Below are 18,405 nucleotides of genomic sequence, written 5' to 3'. Positions count from 1 at the left end.
CTATATAAAAGGTCATAAAAGAATACCAGAATTAAACCAATAAAAATATCTATGAAAAAAAGACCATCCCCAATGATAAATAAATTTTTTTGGAATCAAACTACAAAATTAAATTAACTTCTGAATCAATCCTTCCTTCCTTTTCCTGCCTTCCACTACATATATATAGCTCCCCTACCTTGGACGACGAATTAGAACCAAATCATGGGGGTCAGAACATATCTCTAAAGGTTAGTAAACATTCTGCACAGGAACTAACATCATCAAAAGAAATATTCATGAAAAATAATAGGTAACCAAATAAGCTAAATAATTAATATTTAATTCTGAGTCTAATAATGTTTGGTGGTTCTTCCTGTAGTCAGTAAGAGCAGTAGTCTACCAAAGACAGAAGACTTCTTTGTGTGGCACTCATATTAGTTAACATATCTGAAAAATTATGGCATTAAAATATAACTTTTAAGTTTAAACTAAAATAAGATATCCTTACTGTAACACTATAAACAAAAACACATATACATTATGAAATTAAATTATGGATTCATTTATTAATCTTTTGATGTGTGGTTGGGGGCCGGCCTCTAAAGTATTTAAATCAATAATCGAGCCAATAGCGTCGTCAGTTGCAATATTGGTGACTACAGAAAAAAGTATGCATATATCCAAAATGTCTCTGGAATGATTATAATAAACATAATAAATACTGTTATTCTATGGCACCGTGATATGCATTCCTCTACAATTGTGCCAGCTGTTCAAAACTTAATAATGTATCACATTATTTACAGTGTTATGTATCAATCCAGCCATGTATATATACAATAGTTTTTTCTTTTTATTAGCTGTCAAAAAACAATTAGCAGATTTGTTAAATGTATTATTTAAAAAAATATTATTGATGTAGTCACCATTGTTATGGTGTGTTCACAAGTCAAAATAGAGATAATTAGGGTAATGGTGCTCATGTTTCTGCTGCCCTACTGTGTGTTATGTCAGTTAATAATGGGGTAAGAGAACAGACACTTGATTAGAAGAAAGAGTAGTGGTTGTATCTCCTATGAAGGTAGTTCCTTGTGATAGCATCCTGTTGAAAATAGGTCAGTGCAGGGGGCAGCAGTCGGGAAGCCGACGGACGGAATCCCAACTGCCAGCTTCCCAACTGTCTAATCCCGGCAATGGTTAAATGACAGGCGTAGAGATCCTGACACCTGTCATTTTACCTATGCCAGGAGCCCGATGCCTGGCAACCTGATCAAAGGAAAGCCTGGTGCGGATAGCTGTGGGGGGGGAGGGTTAGGTTAGGGGCTGCCAGGATGGTTAGGTTTAGGCTAGGGGAAGGGGGATAGGGTTAGGAACCCCCTCGGGAGACTTAGGTTTAGGCAGTGGGGAAGGGGGGTTAACGTGAGGCACTGGGGGGGAGGTTAGGATTAGGCACCCATAAGGGAGGGTTTAGACTTAGGGGTTGGAGAGAGTTAGGGGTACTTACCTTTTTTAGCTGTTGGGATCTTCACCCCTGCCGGGCTTCCGATGTCGGCCGGCGGTAAATCCCAGTGCAGGATAGTTTTGTTTAGTATCCTCAATAATAGTCCAGCCTACATGTAGAGATAGGTGACAGAAAAATAAGCACATAATATATATATATATATATATATACATACACACACACACACAATTTATTCACAAAATATCTTGTAATGGTAATCAGCTTGGAATCATCATATATGATGTATTATAGTAAATATATACTATTAGGTCTAAATGCTACTGCTATGTGTCTGCATATCACAAGAGATGAGTCTGCTAAATAGCTGATTGTGATTCATCATCACTTAATTCCTACAAAAGCAGGGGGAAGTGAACATTTTCACCTGCAATTGTAGAAATGAAGTGTTCGGGCCATTCATCAAAAAAGTAACGCAGGAGTCATCAAAGATAACTCCTGCTTTCCTTCTTCTCCCTGAATGGACCGCTATCCCATACACTAGTATGGGGACAAGAATTCATCAAGCCCGAAAAATAAAAAATTTTCGGAGATTGACTACGGCAACATTTGACTAAATTTCTGATGCCGAGTGCTCCAGCAACCTATGGGAAGGAGTCTCGGGTCCATTTGGATCCTTCCACCCCTAGAAGACAGAAAAATGTTTGCATCTGCTTTTAAGATAATTACTCACAAAAGAACATGTTGACAGTAGATCAGCGCAGGGTAGCTTATATGACATATACACTTACTTTAGATTAAACTTAATAAAAGTGATTTTTTTACTTCAATATTTTTCATATATACAGTATTAACTGATAATTGCACCACAAAGAAGTCTATCTCTCTCTTGTTGACTAATGTAGTCTGAAAACATTTAGTATATGCTCCGCATACATGTGCATGCGCTATATGCTACATTTGTCCCTATATCTGTTTACAACTTCTCGGTTTGTATATACTGCTTGTTGTTCTGTTAATCCATTATATGTATTTTTTGTCCTGCTTTTAGCAGCATTTCGAAATACCATCGAAATGACATAAATACTGTCTCTGTTTTACAGCTTATGACTATGTTTCCCAAAACTCTCCAAAGATTGCCTGGACCCCAACAGAAGATATTTAAAAATCTTGCCAAGTTGAGAGAGTTTATAGCACAATCCTTGGAAAGTCACAGAGTGGCACTTGATGCACAATGTCCTCAGGACTTTATTGACTGCTTCCTAATAAACATGGAAGAGGTGACGTAGACACTTTGGGTCACATTAACTGATACACTCATATTAATTTAGTAAGTTATTTTTAGAAGACTATTTTTCAGGAGTAACGTTAAGAAATTAGTCCATTAAATCATGATGTACACAAACTACCATCAATAAGTTAAGTAAGCTACTTTTCTCAAATGCAGCGTAATACTTTTTCAGTCTTCTAATATTAAATTCTTTGTAACCTCTCCGTTTAATTTTACAGGAGAAAGAAAACCCAAACACTGAATTCCACTTTGATAATTTATTTGGTACAGTCATTGACCTCTTCTTTGCTGGAACAGAGACTACAAGCACAACTCTGAAATATAGTTTACTTTTTCTCCTCAAATACCCAGAAGTGGAAAGTAAGCACTTGGCAGATTTAAAAAAAAAAAAATATTTTAGATATTTTAATGCAGTGTTTGCATATGAAGCTAGCAATGATGATACATTAAATTATATTCTATGTGGCACTACAAGGTATCTGCAACACCATACAAAGGATAGAACATACAGGCAAATTATATAAAACTAGAGGGATCAAACAGGACTGTATTGTAGACAAGTTTATAGCTTTACACACACCTATAAATAATATTTACTTACCACCTGCAGATGACATCATTGGGATGTAGTTATGAGACCGGTGGCCGTTGTGCCGCCGGTCTAAATCCTGACAGGGAAAGCCCAAAAAGGGACTTTAGAGAGGCATCGAAATACCGATGCATATATTAATCTCGATGCTGGAACACAGAAGGACTCCAGCCCGAATGAGGTAAGTCTGGGGCGCCTTTAGTGTTAGCCGTGTGGGGGGGAGTGTTAGGTTTAGGTAGTATAGTGGAGTTAACGTTAGGTTTTATTGGGAGGAGGTTAGGGTTAGGCACCCCTAGGGAAGAGGGTTAGGGTTTAAGCATCACTGGGGGGGGAGGGTTATGGTTAGGCATGAAGGGGGGAAAATTAGGTTTAGGCACTAGCGGGGAGGGTTAGGGTGGGGGGTGGGGAGAATTAGTGTTAGGCTACAAGAAAGGAGGGTTAGGGGTAGAAGGGGGGAGGGCAGTATACTTACTTCGTGATGCCGCTGTCAGTATTTTGACAGGAGGTCAGGGCCGTAGCTAAGGTAGTGCGGCCGGTGCCATTGCACAGGGCACCACAGATCAGGAGGTGCTGTTTGGGCCTGTAAAATTTCTGTTTATTATCATTCTTGCTTGTAGCTTCCTCTTGTTTCATCCCCAGCATCTCCTGGCCTCCCTTATCTCTTCCCTGGCCCTTCCCCATGAAGCCATGGCCTTTTTTGGGTGCATTATGTCCCTTTGAAAAATGAGGGGGGCGCCAATGCTCTTTCTGGCACAGGGCACCAAAAAGTCTAGTTACGGCTCTGCAGGAGGTATCCGGACAGCCGGAATTGCATACCGATTCCGACATAATTATGTGCATAAAGAAATCAAATGGAGAAAGGGCCCTGCTTGCACAGTAGGTGGTATAACACACATACAAAGGGTATCCAGTCTATCGATCTACAGTAAAAAGGTCGACAATGTCTGCACAGACACCAGATGTTAGACAGTCAATAGGTTGACAGGGACAAAAGGACGACAGGTACAAATGGTCAAAAGGTTGACACCAAAAAATGGTTGACTTATTTTCTTTTTGTTTTTTTTGGTTTAGGTTTTGGTTTTGGTTTAGGTTTTGACACATTACCCCAACAGGTTAGGCACCAGGAGGGTGGGTTAGGGTTAGGCACCAACTGGAGGGTCAGGGTGAAGATTAGGGTTAGAAAACAAAAATGCATCAACCATTTTTGTGTCAACCTTTGACCCTGTCAACCATTTGTACCTGTCGACCTTAGTACATTTCGACCTTTAGTGTGTCAACCTTTTGTTCCTGTCAACCTATTGACTGTCTAACATCTGGTGTCTGTTTAGACATTGTCGACCTTTTAACTGTCTATCTTTCAATCCACACCTGTACAAAGTTGCAGGTGGAGCACAACAGAACTTTGCTTGAGGAAAAGCCGCAGCTGCTCACATCGGAACCATTTTTACACAGATTAAGACTCACACAGATGTACAGAATCAGGCCCTGTGTACGCTCGAAATGCGGTATTGTTGCTCCCGGTTGTTTTTATTATGCAAATAAAATGCAGCTTTTGAACAAATAAGAAACTCAGTTTGGCCGGGTTTCCCTGGACCTGGCACGTCGAGAGGGGCTATTTTGCATGTCTTATGTCTACATATGTACAGAAATATGAAAGGGAAAAAAAAATTACAAAATATAATGAAAAGGAACTGCATACTGGGCCTGATTCATTACGTATCACTATTACAATCGTGGCTGCGATTACGCACGCAGATCTGCTGAAAAAATATGCTAATGACTGCTCTCGGCAATGTTTTTTTTTTTATTTTAAACCTTGAATTTCTAATACGTGTCTGTTAGGGAAAATTCATGAGGAGATTGACCATGTCATTGGGCAGGACCGATGTCCATCAGTGGAGGATCGTATGAATATGCCTTACACAGATGCAGTTATCCATGAAATTCAGAGGTTTGCTGACATTGCACCCCTCTCACTGCCACATGCCACCAGCCAGGACACAAAATTCAGAGGATATGATATTCCCAAAGTAAGAAATTTGGAGGGAGGGAGAGAGAGGGGAGACCTATTCTATTTAGAACAAACTGTCTCATATAAATGGCTGATGACATAAGATGAGGCTCTAGTTGACTGGAACAGTTAATCAGGGTTAAACAGTTGCTTTATTGATTTTGAAATTAAAAATCATGTCTAAAGTAAGATGGTTTATGGTAATCAATTCAATAATTCCAAAATTTGTACAGGGATCTACTTGTTGATAAGGTAGCTCGCTACTTTGCAGACTCCATTTTGTTGCTCCAGGGAGGTGTCATTCCCTTTGCCAAGATGACGGCAAAGGGGTCTATGTGCCTTGGAGAGAGATAAAGTGGATGTAGATAAGGTAGTTACTGCTGTTCCAGGATCTTGAACCATTACCAACTTACTTTATAGACTCACCGGCTTGTGAGCTGTATTAAATCCTGCTTTGCTCCATTATAACCAGTGTATCACAGTGAGTATGGCTGTACATGACATATCTGCCAATAAACCATCCTATTGGTTAAGCAACTGTTCTCTCTGTAGTGATAGGCCATTCCACTGGTGTCTAAATAACTCTACAATACCACTGCATCTGTGCAGTTTTCAGGGCATTGACCGAATTTCTCATATGCACCAAGCCCCAGAATGCGATGCACTCCAGGCTTGGATGAGGCCCTATAGAAGCCTATGGACTTCTATTCGGAGAGTGGTGTGAGAGGGATTCAATCGGATCCCTGCCATCACCCCCTGCAAAGCTCACGTCCTACAGTGCTTGCGCAGAAGGACGCCAGAGGGACTTCTGGGTCAAAGGCCAGGAAGTCCCTCATTTGCAAAGGACCACTCTTACAGAGAGAGCTGTCCTTTGTGCTCTCCTTCATTCACACCAGCGTAATTAATGCCAGCATGCATGCAAAGAGTGGCGGGATGAATCGCATCCTGAATGCGATTAGTCATGAATCCCTCCCATAATGTGAATTAAATTGTGGAATGAGCAGGGTCCTCTAAGGGCAGCATAGTGACCTAAGACATACTGAAAACAAACATATGGAAAATGATTGTGGTCTCAAACTTACCTGTATATGGAACACAGTGCATATAGAAAACTTGTTTGAAATCTCTTTCTAGGGTACTCTAGTGTTTCCCATGCTGACATCCATCTTGAAGGACCCTAAATATTTCAAGAACCCAAATCAATTTGATCCCACACACTTTCTGGATGAAAAAGGCTGTTTGAAGAGCAATGAAGCCTTCCTTCCATTCTCTCTGGGTAATGTATATCATGACAAGTATTCTGCATGTGTATTTATTGCATTACATTATACTGCTAATATGTGGGAAGAAGATTGTTTGGGGAATGTAGTACCTGATACCTGACACTTCTTTTAATTGGCCCTTCTTGTCCACAGGTAAGAGGAGCTGTATCGGAGAGGGCCAGGCCCGTATGGAGATTTTTATCTTCCTTACCACCATATTACAGAGATTTAACCTGAGATCCAATGTTGCCCCTGCAGACCTTGACATCACCCCATTAGCGAATAGCAATGGACAAGTACCCAGAACATATGAACTGCTCATCACTGCAAGATAAAACGCACGCTCATTAAAATTTGGGATTTTTTTGACTTGTGAAATGGTTGGTGAAAACTCAATAAATGTGTAAAAAACACATGTGACTTCACATTAAAATACAAAGTCCAAACTATCAATAATATAACACACACATACAAAGTTAATAAAACATCCACTGAGGCTTATGGCCATTGCTAGAGATGTGTGCTGACCCCCATGTTTTGCTTTTGGATCTGGATCAATCCTCTTTTTTTGGGTTTGCAAAACCACCCCCAAGTGTTTTAGTTTTGGATCTGGATTTAACAAGAAAAAAAATGATAACATTTTTTTAAAAACAACTAAAATCATGTAATTTTTGCAATTCAAAACCTGAAATTCGGATGTAAGTGCCTTACTCCCCACTAAAGTGTGCCACTCACCAACGATGTCCGATGCATTGGGTAGGTTCGGAGAATCTGGTGCTCTGCAACAGGGGTGCTTTCTATTTTCTTCTTTGGCAAGAGAGGTGTTGGCAACCACACCCCAGACACAATAAAAATACAGCTTTAAATAAACTTCCTTTATTCAAGGAAACTATTCTTCTTGTAGCTTTGGTCAGTAAAGTCACATGAACAATTTTCCACAATACATTAAATAAATAAGTAAATATTTACAGATGTTCTTCACACCCAACAATTTATTATACTGGAAATGTGGAGGTATGACTGTAAAGGTGCGTATCCACTAGACGATTAAAATGAGTGATTGAACGACATAGTTATCATTCAATTGCTCATTAATTGTTCATAGATTGTGCATTAAAATGTCGAAAACGACCAGTGATGCACGCCCCTGCTGGTCGTTTTCGACATCAATCATGGCCTGTACATGCAGGAAAACCTGCCGATAATGACAGGTTGTGCATGTTCAGGGATGAGGGAGGGTGCCTGCAACGAACGACATACAGATTGTTCAGTGTAGGCACATTATCCACTGCACAGGATGGAGAACGATTGCACAATTACAATGTTGTAATCGTACAGTCATTCCACTCTCGTGTATTGACTATGCACCTAAAGAATAAACTGAGTTAATAATTTCCACATCTCATAACTTAAATACACACACTAAGGGAACCAGTATAATGCTTGACTTGCAACATGTGGGTAACCTCCTGAAGAAATTTGGTATACTATAACAGAGTAACCGTTCTCTATCACTGTCATTTTCTATTACATAAACATAGTCTATTTAAATCGCTAAAACAAAACTAGAATAATTTCCCATATAAGGGATTTACATGTACTGGCCAGGTACCCTTGAGTTGATGCACGTATTGTAGGTAGTGAGTTGATCTATTTCTCTTTCCCGGGTATTAGCAGTGGTAAAGTAACTGAGCCTGATTCACTACAGATTGCAACTGCAATTAAGCATGCAGTCTGGCTGCGATGTGATGATTTGCTAATCCATTGCGATTGCTATGTGGTCGCAGCTCACTTTACCTTACACACATCTGTAATGTTTTGCAAAACTGGGAAACCATCGGTAACATCAAGTACAATTGGAGCTACATGCACACTTGCACAAGGTCAGACCTTGCTTAGAAATTGCTAACCTCATCGCAGGCACTGAGTACGCGAGCTGCGTATGGTATTGCAGTGCCTAATTTATGCATGCCTCTGCAATGGCGTTTGAATGTACTCGCAAGTCTGTGTTTAGCTGACCACCTCCCTGTCACCTCCTACAAACGGCACTTCCTGTCTATCACTCTGCGATGGGTCTGCGTAGCTTCTGCGATCACACTCCCGATCGCAGTGCCCGGTTCGTGCATGTGCACTGCGATGTATGCTCAGAATGCAAAAATCAGCCGACAGCATTCGTATTTGCAGTTGCGATCCTTCCTGAATCAGGCCCACTGTTCCCCGAGGCAATGTATCAGCACTGAATATTAGCAGTAGTAGAGATGATGTTGCTATGGTGAATATTTTAATAGTGGAAACCCGGGTTTGTAAAACTTATCTGCGGATGATGTAGCTTATTTTATAAGGATTTAAATAATGTTATACTTCTCCAAACGCCTTAGTAAATCCCTTCTGCTATGACAGGATAGGCCACCTCATGTATTACTTAACTTGTTTTCAGAAGTGTCTTTCTCTCTTGATATTCCAATGGCTGAGTAACCGCTAGGTGAAACACCAACGCCAGAATCCCGATGCTAAGAGAAGCCCACAGGGGCAGGTAAGTACACTAACCCTACCCCTCTCCCCCCCCAACCCTCCTTTAGTGGTGCCTAACTCTAACCTCCCCAGGAGATGCCTAACACTAACCCTCCTCCCAAAGGTGCCTAACTCTAACCTCCCCTCCCTGCAGCTTAACCCTAACCCCCCTAGGGGTGCCTAACCCTAATTCCCATAGCTAAAAGCTAAGACAGCCAGTTCGGGATGCAGTCTGTCGAGATTCTGGTGTCGGAATCTAGATGGGCATCAGAATTTCGACACCTGTCTTTCATCCCGTGTCAGGATTTAGATGCCGCTATTTAGACAGACGGCTTCTCGGCCAACGGTATATCAACTACATCTCGGCTAAATATTATACTTAAAGAGGACTTTTTCTTGTGATTCCCTGATCTGCAGGGCATTTATAGTAGAAGATAAATCAGTCTAACTAAAGTGCAGTTGCTGTAGCTTTAAATGACACCACTAACCTCCCTCTGATCTCCACTGTGCAGCACCTGAAACCTCTAGACAGCTCCTCTGTGCAGCTGTCATGGTACAGATACTGGCACAAACTATTGCACATACTCCGTCTCTCACCAGCGTGGTTCAGTCAGTGTACCAGCGTTATCTCATGGCACCAAGTCTCGGTGCAGCCAAACAGAGCAGCTGCCACACCTTCTCACTGAGAGGAATGACCACAGCTCTCTATGCATCTCATCCCTGCCCCCTTTTTCTCTAACAGGGCAAATCACACATAGCTATATTATTATTATTAGCATTTATTTATATGGCGCCACAAGTGTTCCGCAGCGCCTTACAAAGTACAAAAACAAATTGTATACAAGTGACTTACAGAACAATACAATACAGGACATGGATAATATATATTGCTACATTAGTGACCATATCACCCAGATAAGCAACAGAGCATAAGCAACCAAGTGTTAGGTGCCCTAGTGGTGAAGTAAATGACACTATAGTAAGGAGAAGCACAAGAGGGTAGATGGCCCTGCCCGTGAGAGCTTACATTCTAAAAAGGTGGGGGAAGACAAACTGGGTTGACACAGATGGGGTAGATGGGGACGAATGAGCATGTAGCAAGGAGTTAGAATGATAGCTGGAAGGCTTTGATGAAGTAGTGGGTCTTGAGAGCCCGTTTGAAGGATTGCAAACAGGTTTAGAGTCTGATGCGGAGTGGGAGAGAGTTCCAGAGGTGGGGAGCAGTGCGGGCAAAATCTTGGAGGCGGGAGTGGGAGGAAGTAATCAGCTTGCATGAAAGGCGGCGTGCATTAGTTGAGCGAAGAGGGTGGAGAGGAGCGTGAAGGGAGATGAGATCAGAGATGTATATGGGAGAAGATTGGGTGAGGGCTTTGTGAGCGAGCGTGAGAACCTTAAATTGGACTCTGAAAGGGAAGGGGAGCCAGTGTAGGGCTTGTAGGAGAGGGGAGGCAGATGCAGAATGTTTGGAGAGGAAGATAAGCCGTGCAGCAGCATTGAGGACAGACTGGAGAGGAGAGAGATGGGATTTGGGGAGGCCAGATAGGAGGAGGTTACAATAGTCCAATCTGGAGATGACCAGTGAGTGTATGAGGGTTTTAGTAGCATCCTGGGTGAGATAGGGTCTGATCTTAGAAATATTTTTGAGATGGAAACGACAAGACTGTGAAAGGTTCTGGATATGTGGTTTGAAGGAGAGGGATGAGTCCAGGATAACTCCAAGACAGCGCACCTTGGGACTAGAGCAAATCACACAGAACTCTATCACTCTACCCCTCTCTCTCTGACAGGGCAATTCACAGGAGTTGTACAATATAGATATTCACAGTAAAATTCCAAAGATGTTATACAGAGGCATGTGCCGACTCGGTTAAGTGATGCCTCATTTTGGGGATATCACAATAGAACATCAAATAAACATGCTGCAAGTACTGCTTGACATGATTGAATGTACAGTACTTGCATACAGTGCAGTAACAGGGCTGCAGTGTTCCCAGTGTCTGCCCTGCCCACTGAGTGCATGATATAATTCAGAGGGGGCGGTACTGTCAGCAGCGGGAAACTGAGAGCTGCCCAGAGTGTACCGGAGAACGCTCTGTGTGGTTGTACAGACTGCAGGTTGCCTGCATGGAGCATCCAGAGGATACTATGGGCACCACTGCTTGCTGCAGGGTGTCATTCTAGGCACCCTGCTAGCCAGAAGCAAAGGCTGTGGGTGTAAGGTGGTGCCACAAGGGAGCCTTGCATTCTGTGTGATGGCACCACTCACACACCCTAGTTATAGCCTTGCTTGCATGTTTTTAGACATAGAGGGGCTTATGCTGAGTTGAGCATGTGCTCATTTGATTAGTATAAAATAAAATAATTGCCCACAAAAAAACACGTACAGTATGCCTACATCCATATGCAGATTTATTACATGAACTTCCTTATACTTAGAGAGATGGACAGCGATGTGAAGGCACCGACTGTAAAAATCTGTTCACATAATATTTTTTAAAAATGCAGATTTAATGCTTTCTATTCAGCATGAGCCGTGCAGTGAGCATACAGTCTGTGATAGAAGTGACATTTACATATTGCGCATGTTGTTAAATGTGAATCACTCATCCGACCCAGTAACATTTTACTTTTGTAAATAGGCTCATATATTGTACTCTTAGGAATAAATTATCAGCGCTGTGAAACACAATGACCTTCTAAAAACCTAAAATACATATATGTGAGGATACAATGGACTCAATTAAAATAATGTTCATTTCTTCATACGTACAATAAATCAAAGTTCATAAATATATATATGAAAAAAGCATCAATAATAAATCACACATATATATGGAAAACAATAAAAAATGATAAAAGGTAAACAGTGGCAAGTACAATCCTATATAAAATCCATAATCATATGCCACAGGGTGTAGTATGTATTACCGCCGGCCGCATGCCTAACCCTAACCCCCTAAGTGCCTAAACTTAACCCCTCCATCCCCGTAGCCTAAGCCTAAGTCTCCCGGGGGGGTGCCTAACCCTAACCTCCCCCAGGGGTGCTTAACCCTAATCCCCCTTCCCCTAGCCTAAACCTAACCCTCCTTTCCCCAAGTCCCCCCGAGAGCCCTAAAACCTAACCCTCCCCCCCCTCGCGGCTGTCCGTGCCCGACACCCGGCTTACCTACGTTCAGTATGCCAGGCATCGGGCTCCAGGCGTAGGTCTAATGACAGGCTTCGGGTTTTCAACCCCTTTCATTAGTACTTTGCCGGGATTTGACAGTCGGGAAGCTCGCAGTCGGCATTTAGACCATCGGCTTCCTGACTACATGCATACCTATGCCACAGCACATAATCAGAAAGTTTAACAAATGGCAACTCTGTATCATTAAATGTTGCAATAAATCATATTGAGACAATGTTTCTACATACAACCTTACATCACCACAATTTTGTGGATTTAACGGATTTGTGAATTTATACAATAGTGATTTGTTTTCTAAAGAGCTTTCAAGCACCACAATTTCATAAATCATCAATGCGCATTTCCTTAGAATATATATCCACTCCAGTCCGCAAATGAGACTTTACAAATAAATAGGGAGCACCTTTATTACTTCTCATACAAAGCCACTGAATCAGGCTTTTAAAGTGAATATGTGTTATAATAATACCTAAAGCTGCAAAACGGGTTTCAATGCCTGAATGCAGAGGTGAGCGGCACTTGGTATCTGGCCGAAATCCAAAAAATCTTAAATTGTACTCACAGACAGTTCAGCATGTAGTACATGCAGAGCAATACAAGTCTACATTCAGGGACACTATAAACAGTGAAGGTGAGTTCACCGTATGTAGGACACAGAGGATATAGATCAGCTGTTATCTGGGCACACTGTTATTCACTGAGAAAACCAGGCAACATTAGTCTGCAGGTACATAGCTGAAGGAGAGCAGTGCAGGTACGGGAGTGGGCAGGGAGCTCCCCTCCTCACAATGTTTGGTAGAGTTTAGGGGATATATTTACTAAAGTGCAGTGTTTTTAGGAGTGGAGATTTTTCCAGAGCATCCAATCAGATTCTAGCTAGTATCTTCTAGAAGATGTAAAGTAGAATTTGATTGGTTGAAAATTTGGGCCAGATTCTGAGTCACATGTGAAAGCGTATGCAGCAGTCACTAATGGTAGTTGCCTGTCTGCAAGTTTATGCAAATGGCCTATAGACTCCTTCCCTTGTGCAGTATACATTCATTTGGCTGAATGTGCAAGTACTGAGATGCTCACTTTTAGCACCCATACACGCTGAATTACCGATTTGTGCATTCGTATACACCACCATTGATTGCACCATCACAATTGCACCAGCCCTTTGGAAGGTACAGTTTTTCTATCTGACTGTGGCCTCCTATGCCTGTGGATATGCACCTGCGAGCGCATCTGTTTGCAGAGACATGCCCACAACACTCCCATAACACTAGATAATTTTTGCTTGCACTAGTAGGCCGTAGTGTCAGCTGGTCCTCTGCTTCTGCATCTCAATCATGAGGAGGGTGAGAGCAGTGACTGCACTGCTGGCAGGGGCGTATCTTCCTATTGGCCAGGATGTCACTCGCCAGGGGTGCCAGCTGAGGGGGGGCACCGGTGCCGCCTAGCAGTGCTACCCAGGGCCAATAGTATTGCCTGTCAAAAGTGCTGCTTTTGATCTCAGTCAGCGTCAGAACTTGACGATGAGGGGAGTGGAGTGGGGGAGCAATTGCCGACCATACCGCTGTCTGTTTAATAACAGCAGTACAGTTCCTTGATTAGTTAGGAACTGCAGCGTGGCTTCATTTCAATCCTGCTACTCACCTCTATGAAGCCCGTATAGCCGTCTGTTTAATAACAGGACTGCCTGTTTTAGGTAGGAACTGAAGCACAGGTACATCTGTGCAGCTTCAGTGCTGCTGCTGTAGCCAGCCCCCTCCACCCCACAGCAGTGTGAGCTGCTGCACTGTTGCAGACCCCCCCTGCAGTGTTAGCTGCTGCTGTAGCCTAGATAGCCCCCTTCTCTCCACAGCAGTGGAGCCCCCCCACCCCCCTAAATATGAGCTGCTGCTGTAGCTGGCCCCATCCACTCCATTTATAAGGCAAAACCAGGTTGATTACGTCTTTTTAAATGACTGCTACTTTAAAACATTGGGCAGTCTTGTACAGAACTCACGGATACCTGCAGTCCACAGGCTATTAATATTCTGGATCTGTATAATAAGTGCTACAATGCAGTGGCCGTGGCTTTGTCTCACTCCAAGTTCTGTTGTGCTTTATTTGCAACTTTGTACGTGTTTTAAAACTAATTCTTTTGCAGTTAAAGTCGCAGCTCAGTGTCTGTAGTACACGTTGAGTGGGGATTTGCTGCATCTGTGATGCAAATAATGTGCAAAATTGATAGGACACCTCAAGAAATGTCTCTGTCACGCCGGATCTCACACTGTGTGGCTAGTGTGTATATTTACTAAAAATCGTGTCTGTCCAAGTTGCATTTCCATTCATGTTTCCCTTCTATTCACACACTGAGATTTATTAAAGGCAAACACGGGGGTATAAACACAGTTTGATCTGCAGAAAATGTCCGAACACATAAATACAAGTAAATACACCATCTTGCAAGTACTTTCCATAGAGAGGAAAACAACACAGGGATTTACCAAGGATCATAACTGCAAACACGATCGGAAATGGAGCAAACTCTGGACAATATAGAAATTTCAAATAGACCCCCTCCTCAGCAGCGTATTCAGCAGAAGCAGTGCACAGATCATTGCTGTTGTCATTGTAACTGGCTGCTAATTGGCTAAGAGCAGTTGGACTCTTAGCCTATCAGGGCATTGTACAGGAAACCTTGTGGGTAGCGGTATATTGTCTGTACTTTATAGCTGTTCGTGGGGTCCTGGCAAAGCAGTTTGTTATTTTCTGAAATCCTGATTCTACAAGGACAAGAGGACCAATCAGCGTCAGGGAGTAGGTAAGTATGCAGTGTGAGTGCTAGAGAATGAGAAATAAAGTGATAAAACAGTCGGTGTGTGTGGGCATGTCATTTATTTTAATTTTTTTTCACAGTGGGTGCACAGGTGCCAGTGGCCTGCTGGCACTTGTGGTTCTACAAGTGTCACAGGGTAAATTATTACTATCAATAACCCATTACCCCTACACTCACCCCCACCACCATGTGTAAAAGTAAGAGCCCCAGACTTCACCCCAGCCCTGGGCCATCCTTGGAAGGGGGGAACCTCTTTTTGGGGGGTTCCCACATTCCAAGGAATCCCAGGGCTGCAGTGACCAGTTTGGGGCTGGAGAATGTTATGTCAGGGGGGACCCCACACTGTGTGTACCCCCTGCTGTGGCATTAACCCTGGGCTGATTGAGCCTATTGCTGGTTACTGGAAATACAGTACGTGGGAACCCCACTCCATTTCCCCCCCATTTTCCAGTTGTTTAAACACAGCAGCAAGAACTTTGGGCACCTGAAAAGTTAAGAAAAAACTGACCAATGCTAACTTTCAAAACTGCCAGACACTACTCTTTTTAAGGGTTTCTCATCTGTAACCTGAAACTAGTTGTCAGGTGATTAATCACTATAAGGGACTCATGTCTGCTGACTCTGGGCATTTTGATATTACCTCTGTCTTTTCTCCACTTATTGGAAACCTTGCTACCTGACTCTGGAACTGGACTTGACCTGCCTCTGCTTTTGACTGCATATTGGACACCTTGCTGCCAGACACCGAAACTGAACTTTGACCTGCCTTTGCTTTTGACAAATATTGGATACCTTGTTGCAAAACTTTAGAACTGTACTCTGACCTGCCTCTGCTTTTTTTCTGATTTTGGATATATTGGTGCCAGACATAAAATCCTGACCTGTAGTTGTCTTTATTAGACAGGAGTTGTCATCTAGCGCACCAAACTGTGTGTATCCACTATTGAGAATTACCCTGCCATTATTCAGCTCTAGGCTATCCAAGAGCAGGTGAGTGCCTTAAATTCTTGTTATTACATATTTAGACTTACTGCCCAGTATTTGCATTTACATTGCCTAAAGCTGGCCACACATCTAAAGATTATCTGTCCAACCAGCCAACTAGCTGATTGGTTGGAATGAAAATCTGATAACATATGGGAGTAAATGATCAGCGATTTGCTCCTAAATGCCAGAAAACAGATGAAAATGGTCCTCAGACCAGTTTGTTAAATGTTTGATCTAAGCAATTTGTTCAAACAACATTTTTTGTCCATTTTCTGGCATTTGGGAGCAATTGCTGATTGTCATTTGCTTTCATACCTTACCAGATTTTCATTTCAACCAATCAACTAGTTGGATGGTTGGATGTTAGTTGGTCTAGTGTATGGCCAGCTTTACAATTTCATCCCTTTAAACCAGGACACTCATGGAGTACACAGGTTTTGTGACTCATTAAAACCAGGGAAAATCCAGGCTTGATGTCTGCCAGTCACAGAACCTGGGTAATTCACGAGTGTCCCGGTTTAAAGGGATAGTATGGTAATACTACATTTAAGCTGACCACACACTAGACCAACTTACATCCAACCAGTCAACTTGTTGATTGGTTGGAATGAAAATCTGGTAGGGAATTAAAGCAAATGACAATTAGCAATTTGCTCCCAAATGCCGGAAAATGTACAAAAACTGTTGTTTGAACAAATTGTTTAAATCAAACATTTAACAAACTTGTCTGACGACCATTTTCATCTGTTTTCTGGCATTTAGGAGCAAATTGCTGATCATCAGTTACTCCCATACGTTACCAGATTTTCATACCAACCAATCAACAAGTTGGCTGGCTGAATGTAAGTTGGTCTAGTGTGTTGCCAGCTTTACACTACATCAACATGACAGATATTCTGTATATGATATGTGCCCTACTATTTAATTTTCTATATGGTAAGAAAAGTGATCTGTTGCTCACACTTGAATTCACATACTGAGAGCTCACTGCTATAATCATACCTACCTTCCAACATGACCCATTCCATTAGGCACAAAACACACTGCTCCTGGACTTTCCACCTAATGTATGATTGCAGTCACCTGTGTTGAACTAAGTAATTGATAAGACAGGTGTTTCAGCACAGGTGTCTGCAATCATAAATTAAGAGGGAAGTCCAGGAGCAGAGTATTTTGTACCTAATGGAACGAGTCATGTTGAAGGGTATGATCATACAGATTTGTCTGTGACACAGCACATTGTGCAATAGATTAACCTCTACTCTGCTGAGTTTAGTAGAAAAACAGCTCCTGATAGAGTGTGTGGGGGAGGGAGGAATGTTACACTGTTGGCCACTGGGTACAAGGTTTATCTATGGGAGAGTTCCTGATGTACAATAACATGTGGACAAATTGTGTAGGTAAATAGGTTACAGTGGACAAGTAGGCAGCTGACCTGAGCAGTAGTACAAGGAGGTAAACGATACAGTATTGCTGGGTACACACTGGCCGACATATTGGTCGATCAATTGATCTGATGTAAACAAGATACAATATTGCTGGGTACACACTGGCCGACATATTGGTCGATCAATTGATCTGATGTAAACAAGATACAGTATTGCTGGGTACACACTGGCCGATATATTGGCCGGTCAATTGAACAAATGATTTGGCATTCTCTTCCAGCTTGGAATGCAACTGGAATATCTGTCCAGTGTGTACAGACGATATGTCTATGAACAACGTCGTTCACAGACATATCACATTGGCTGTGCAGAACAGCCGATGGACAGATATGTCTGCAGCTCGTCCGTACACACACAGAGGCAGCAGCGGGGAGAGGGGCGGCCACAACCTGCCTCCCGGCCAGCGGGACCCGCGGTTGCCAGCAAGATGTTGGTCATTCAGTGTATATGAACGACCATCATCTTCAGAAATATCTGCAGATCACTTGATCTGCAAATATATCTGTTAAGTGTGTACCCATCTTAAGTGTGCTGTGATTCAAGTGTGAGGGAATGGGTGAAAATTAAGATAATGTTAACTGCCGATATTCAGTGTGTAACATAAAATCCAATTTTGGGTTTACAATACCTGGTTTCCAAATTTGAAATATTCTGAAGAACACATCATTGTTTGCCAACATTTTAAAATACTTTACAGAACTTTCTGCTGCTGAGCCAGTTTATCTTTGCAGGTTACATGAGATAGTGGGAATAATTCTGAGGTGGGTGTAAGGTAAAAAAAAAAAGCAAGCAATTGTGCACATTGGCTAAACCATGTTGCACTGCAGGTGGGACGTTTTGGGCAGAGCCGTAATTTGATTTTTTGGTGCCCT

At 42.3% G+C, this 18,405-nt stretch overlaps 1 protein-coding gene across 1 annotated transcript in view; it reads left to right on the top strand.

The window, feature by feature from the left end:
* Positions 1–7,007, top strand: part of LOC148502865 (cytochrome P450 2G1-like) — a 34,714-nt gene extending 27,707 nt beyond the window's left edge. Inside the window, exons 6-10 of the mRNA XM_088449287.1 lie at positions 2,545–2,721; positions 2,951–3,092; positions 5,164–5,351; positions 6,467–6,608; positions 6,748–7,007. Coding sequence (XP_088305413.1) covers positions 2,545–2,721; positions 2,951–3,092; positions 5,164–5,351; positions 6,467–6,608; positions 6,748–6,929 — 831 coding nt within the window. The 3' untranslated portion in view covers positions 6,930–7,007. The remainder of the gene's footprint in view (positions 1–2,544; positions 2,722–2,950; positions 3,093–5,163; positions 5,352–6,466; positions 6,609–6,747) is intronic.
* The last annotated feature ends 11,398 nt before the right edge of the window (positions 7,008–18,405 follow it).

Source organism: Taudactylus pleione, unplaced genomic scaffold, assembly GCF_031769625.1.
Source record: "Taudactylus pleione unplaced genomic scaffold, aTauple2 ptg000481l, whole genome shotgun sequence".
NCBI classification, from domain to species: domain Eukaryota; kingdom Metazoa; phylum Chordata; class Amphibia; order Anura; family Myobatrachidae; genus Taudactylus; species Taudactylus pleione.
The sequence above is the reverse complement of the archived record's forward strand: the minus strand, read 5'-3'. Positions and strand labels throughout refer to the sequence as shown.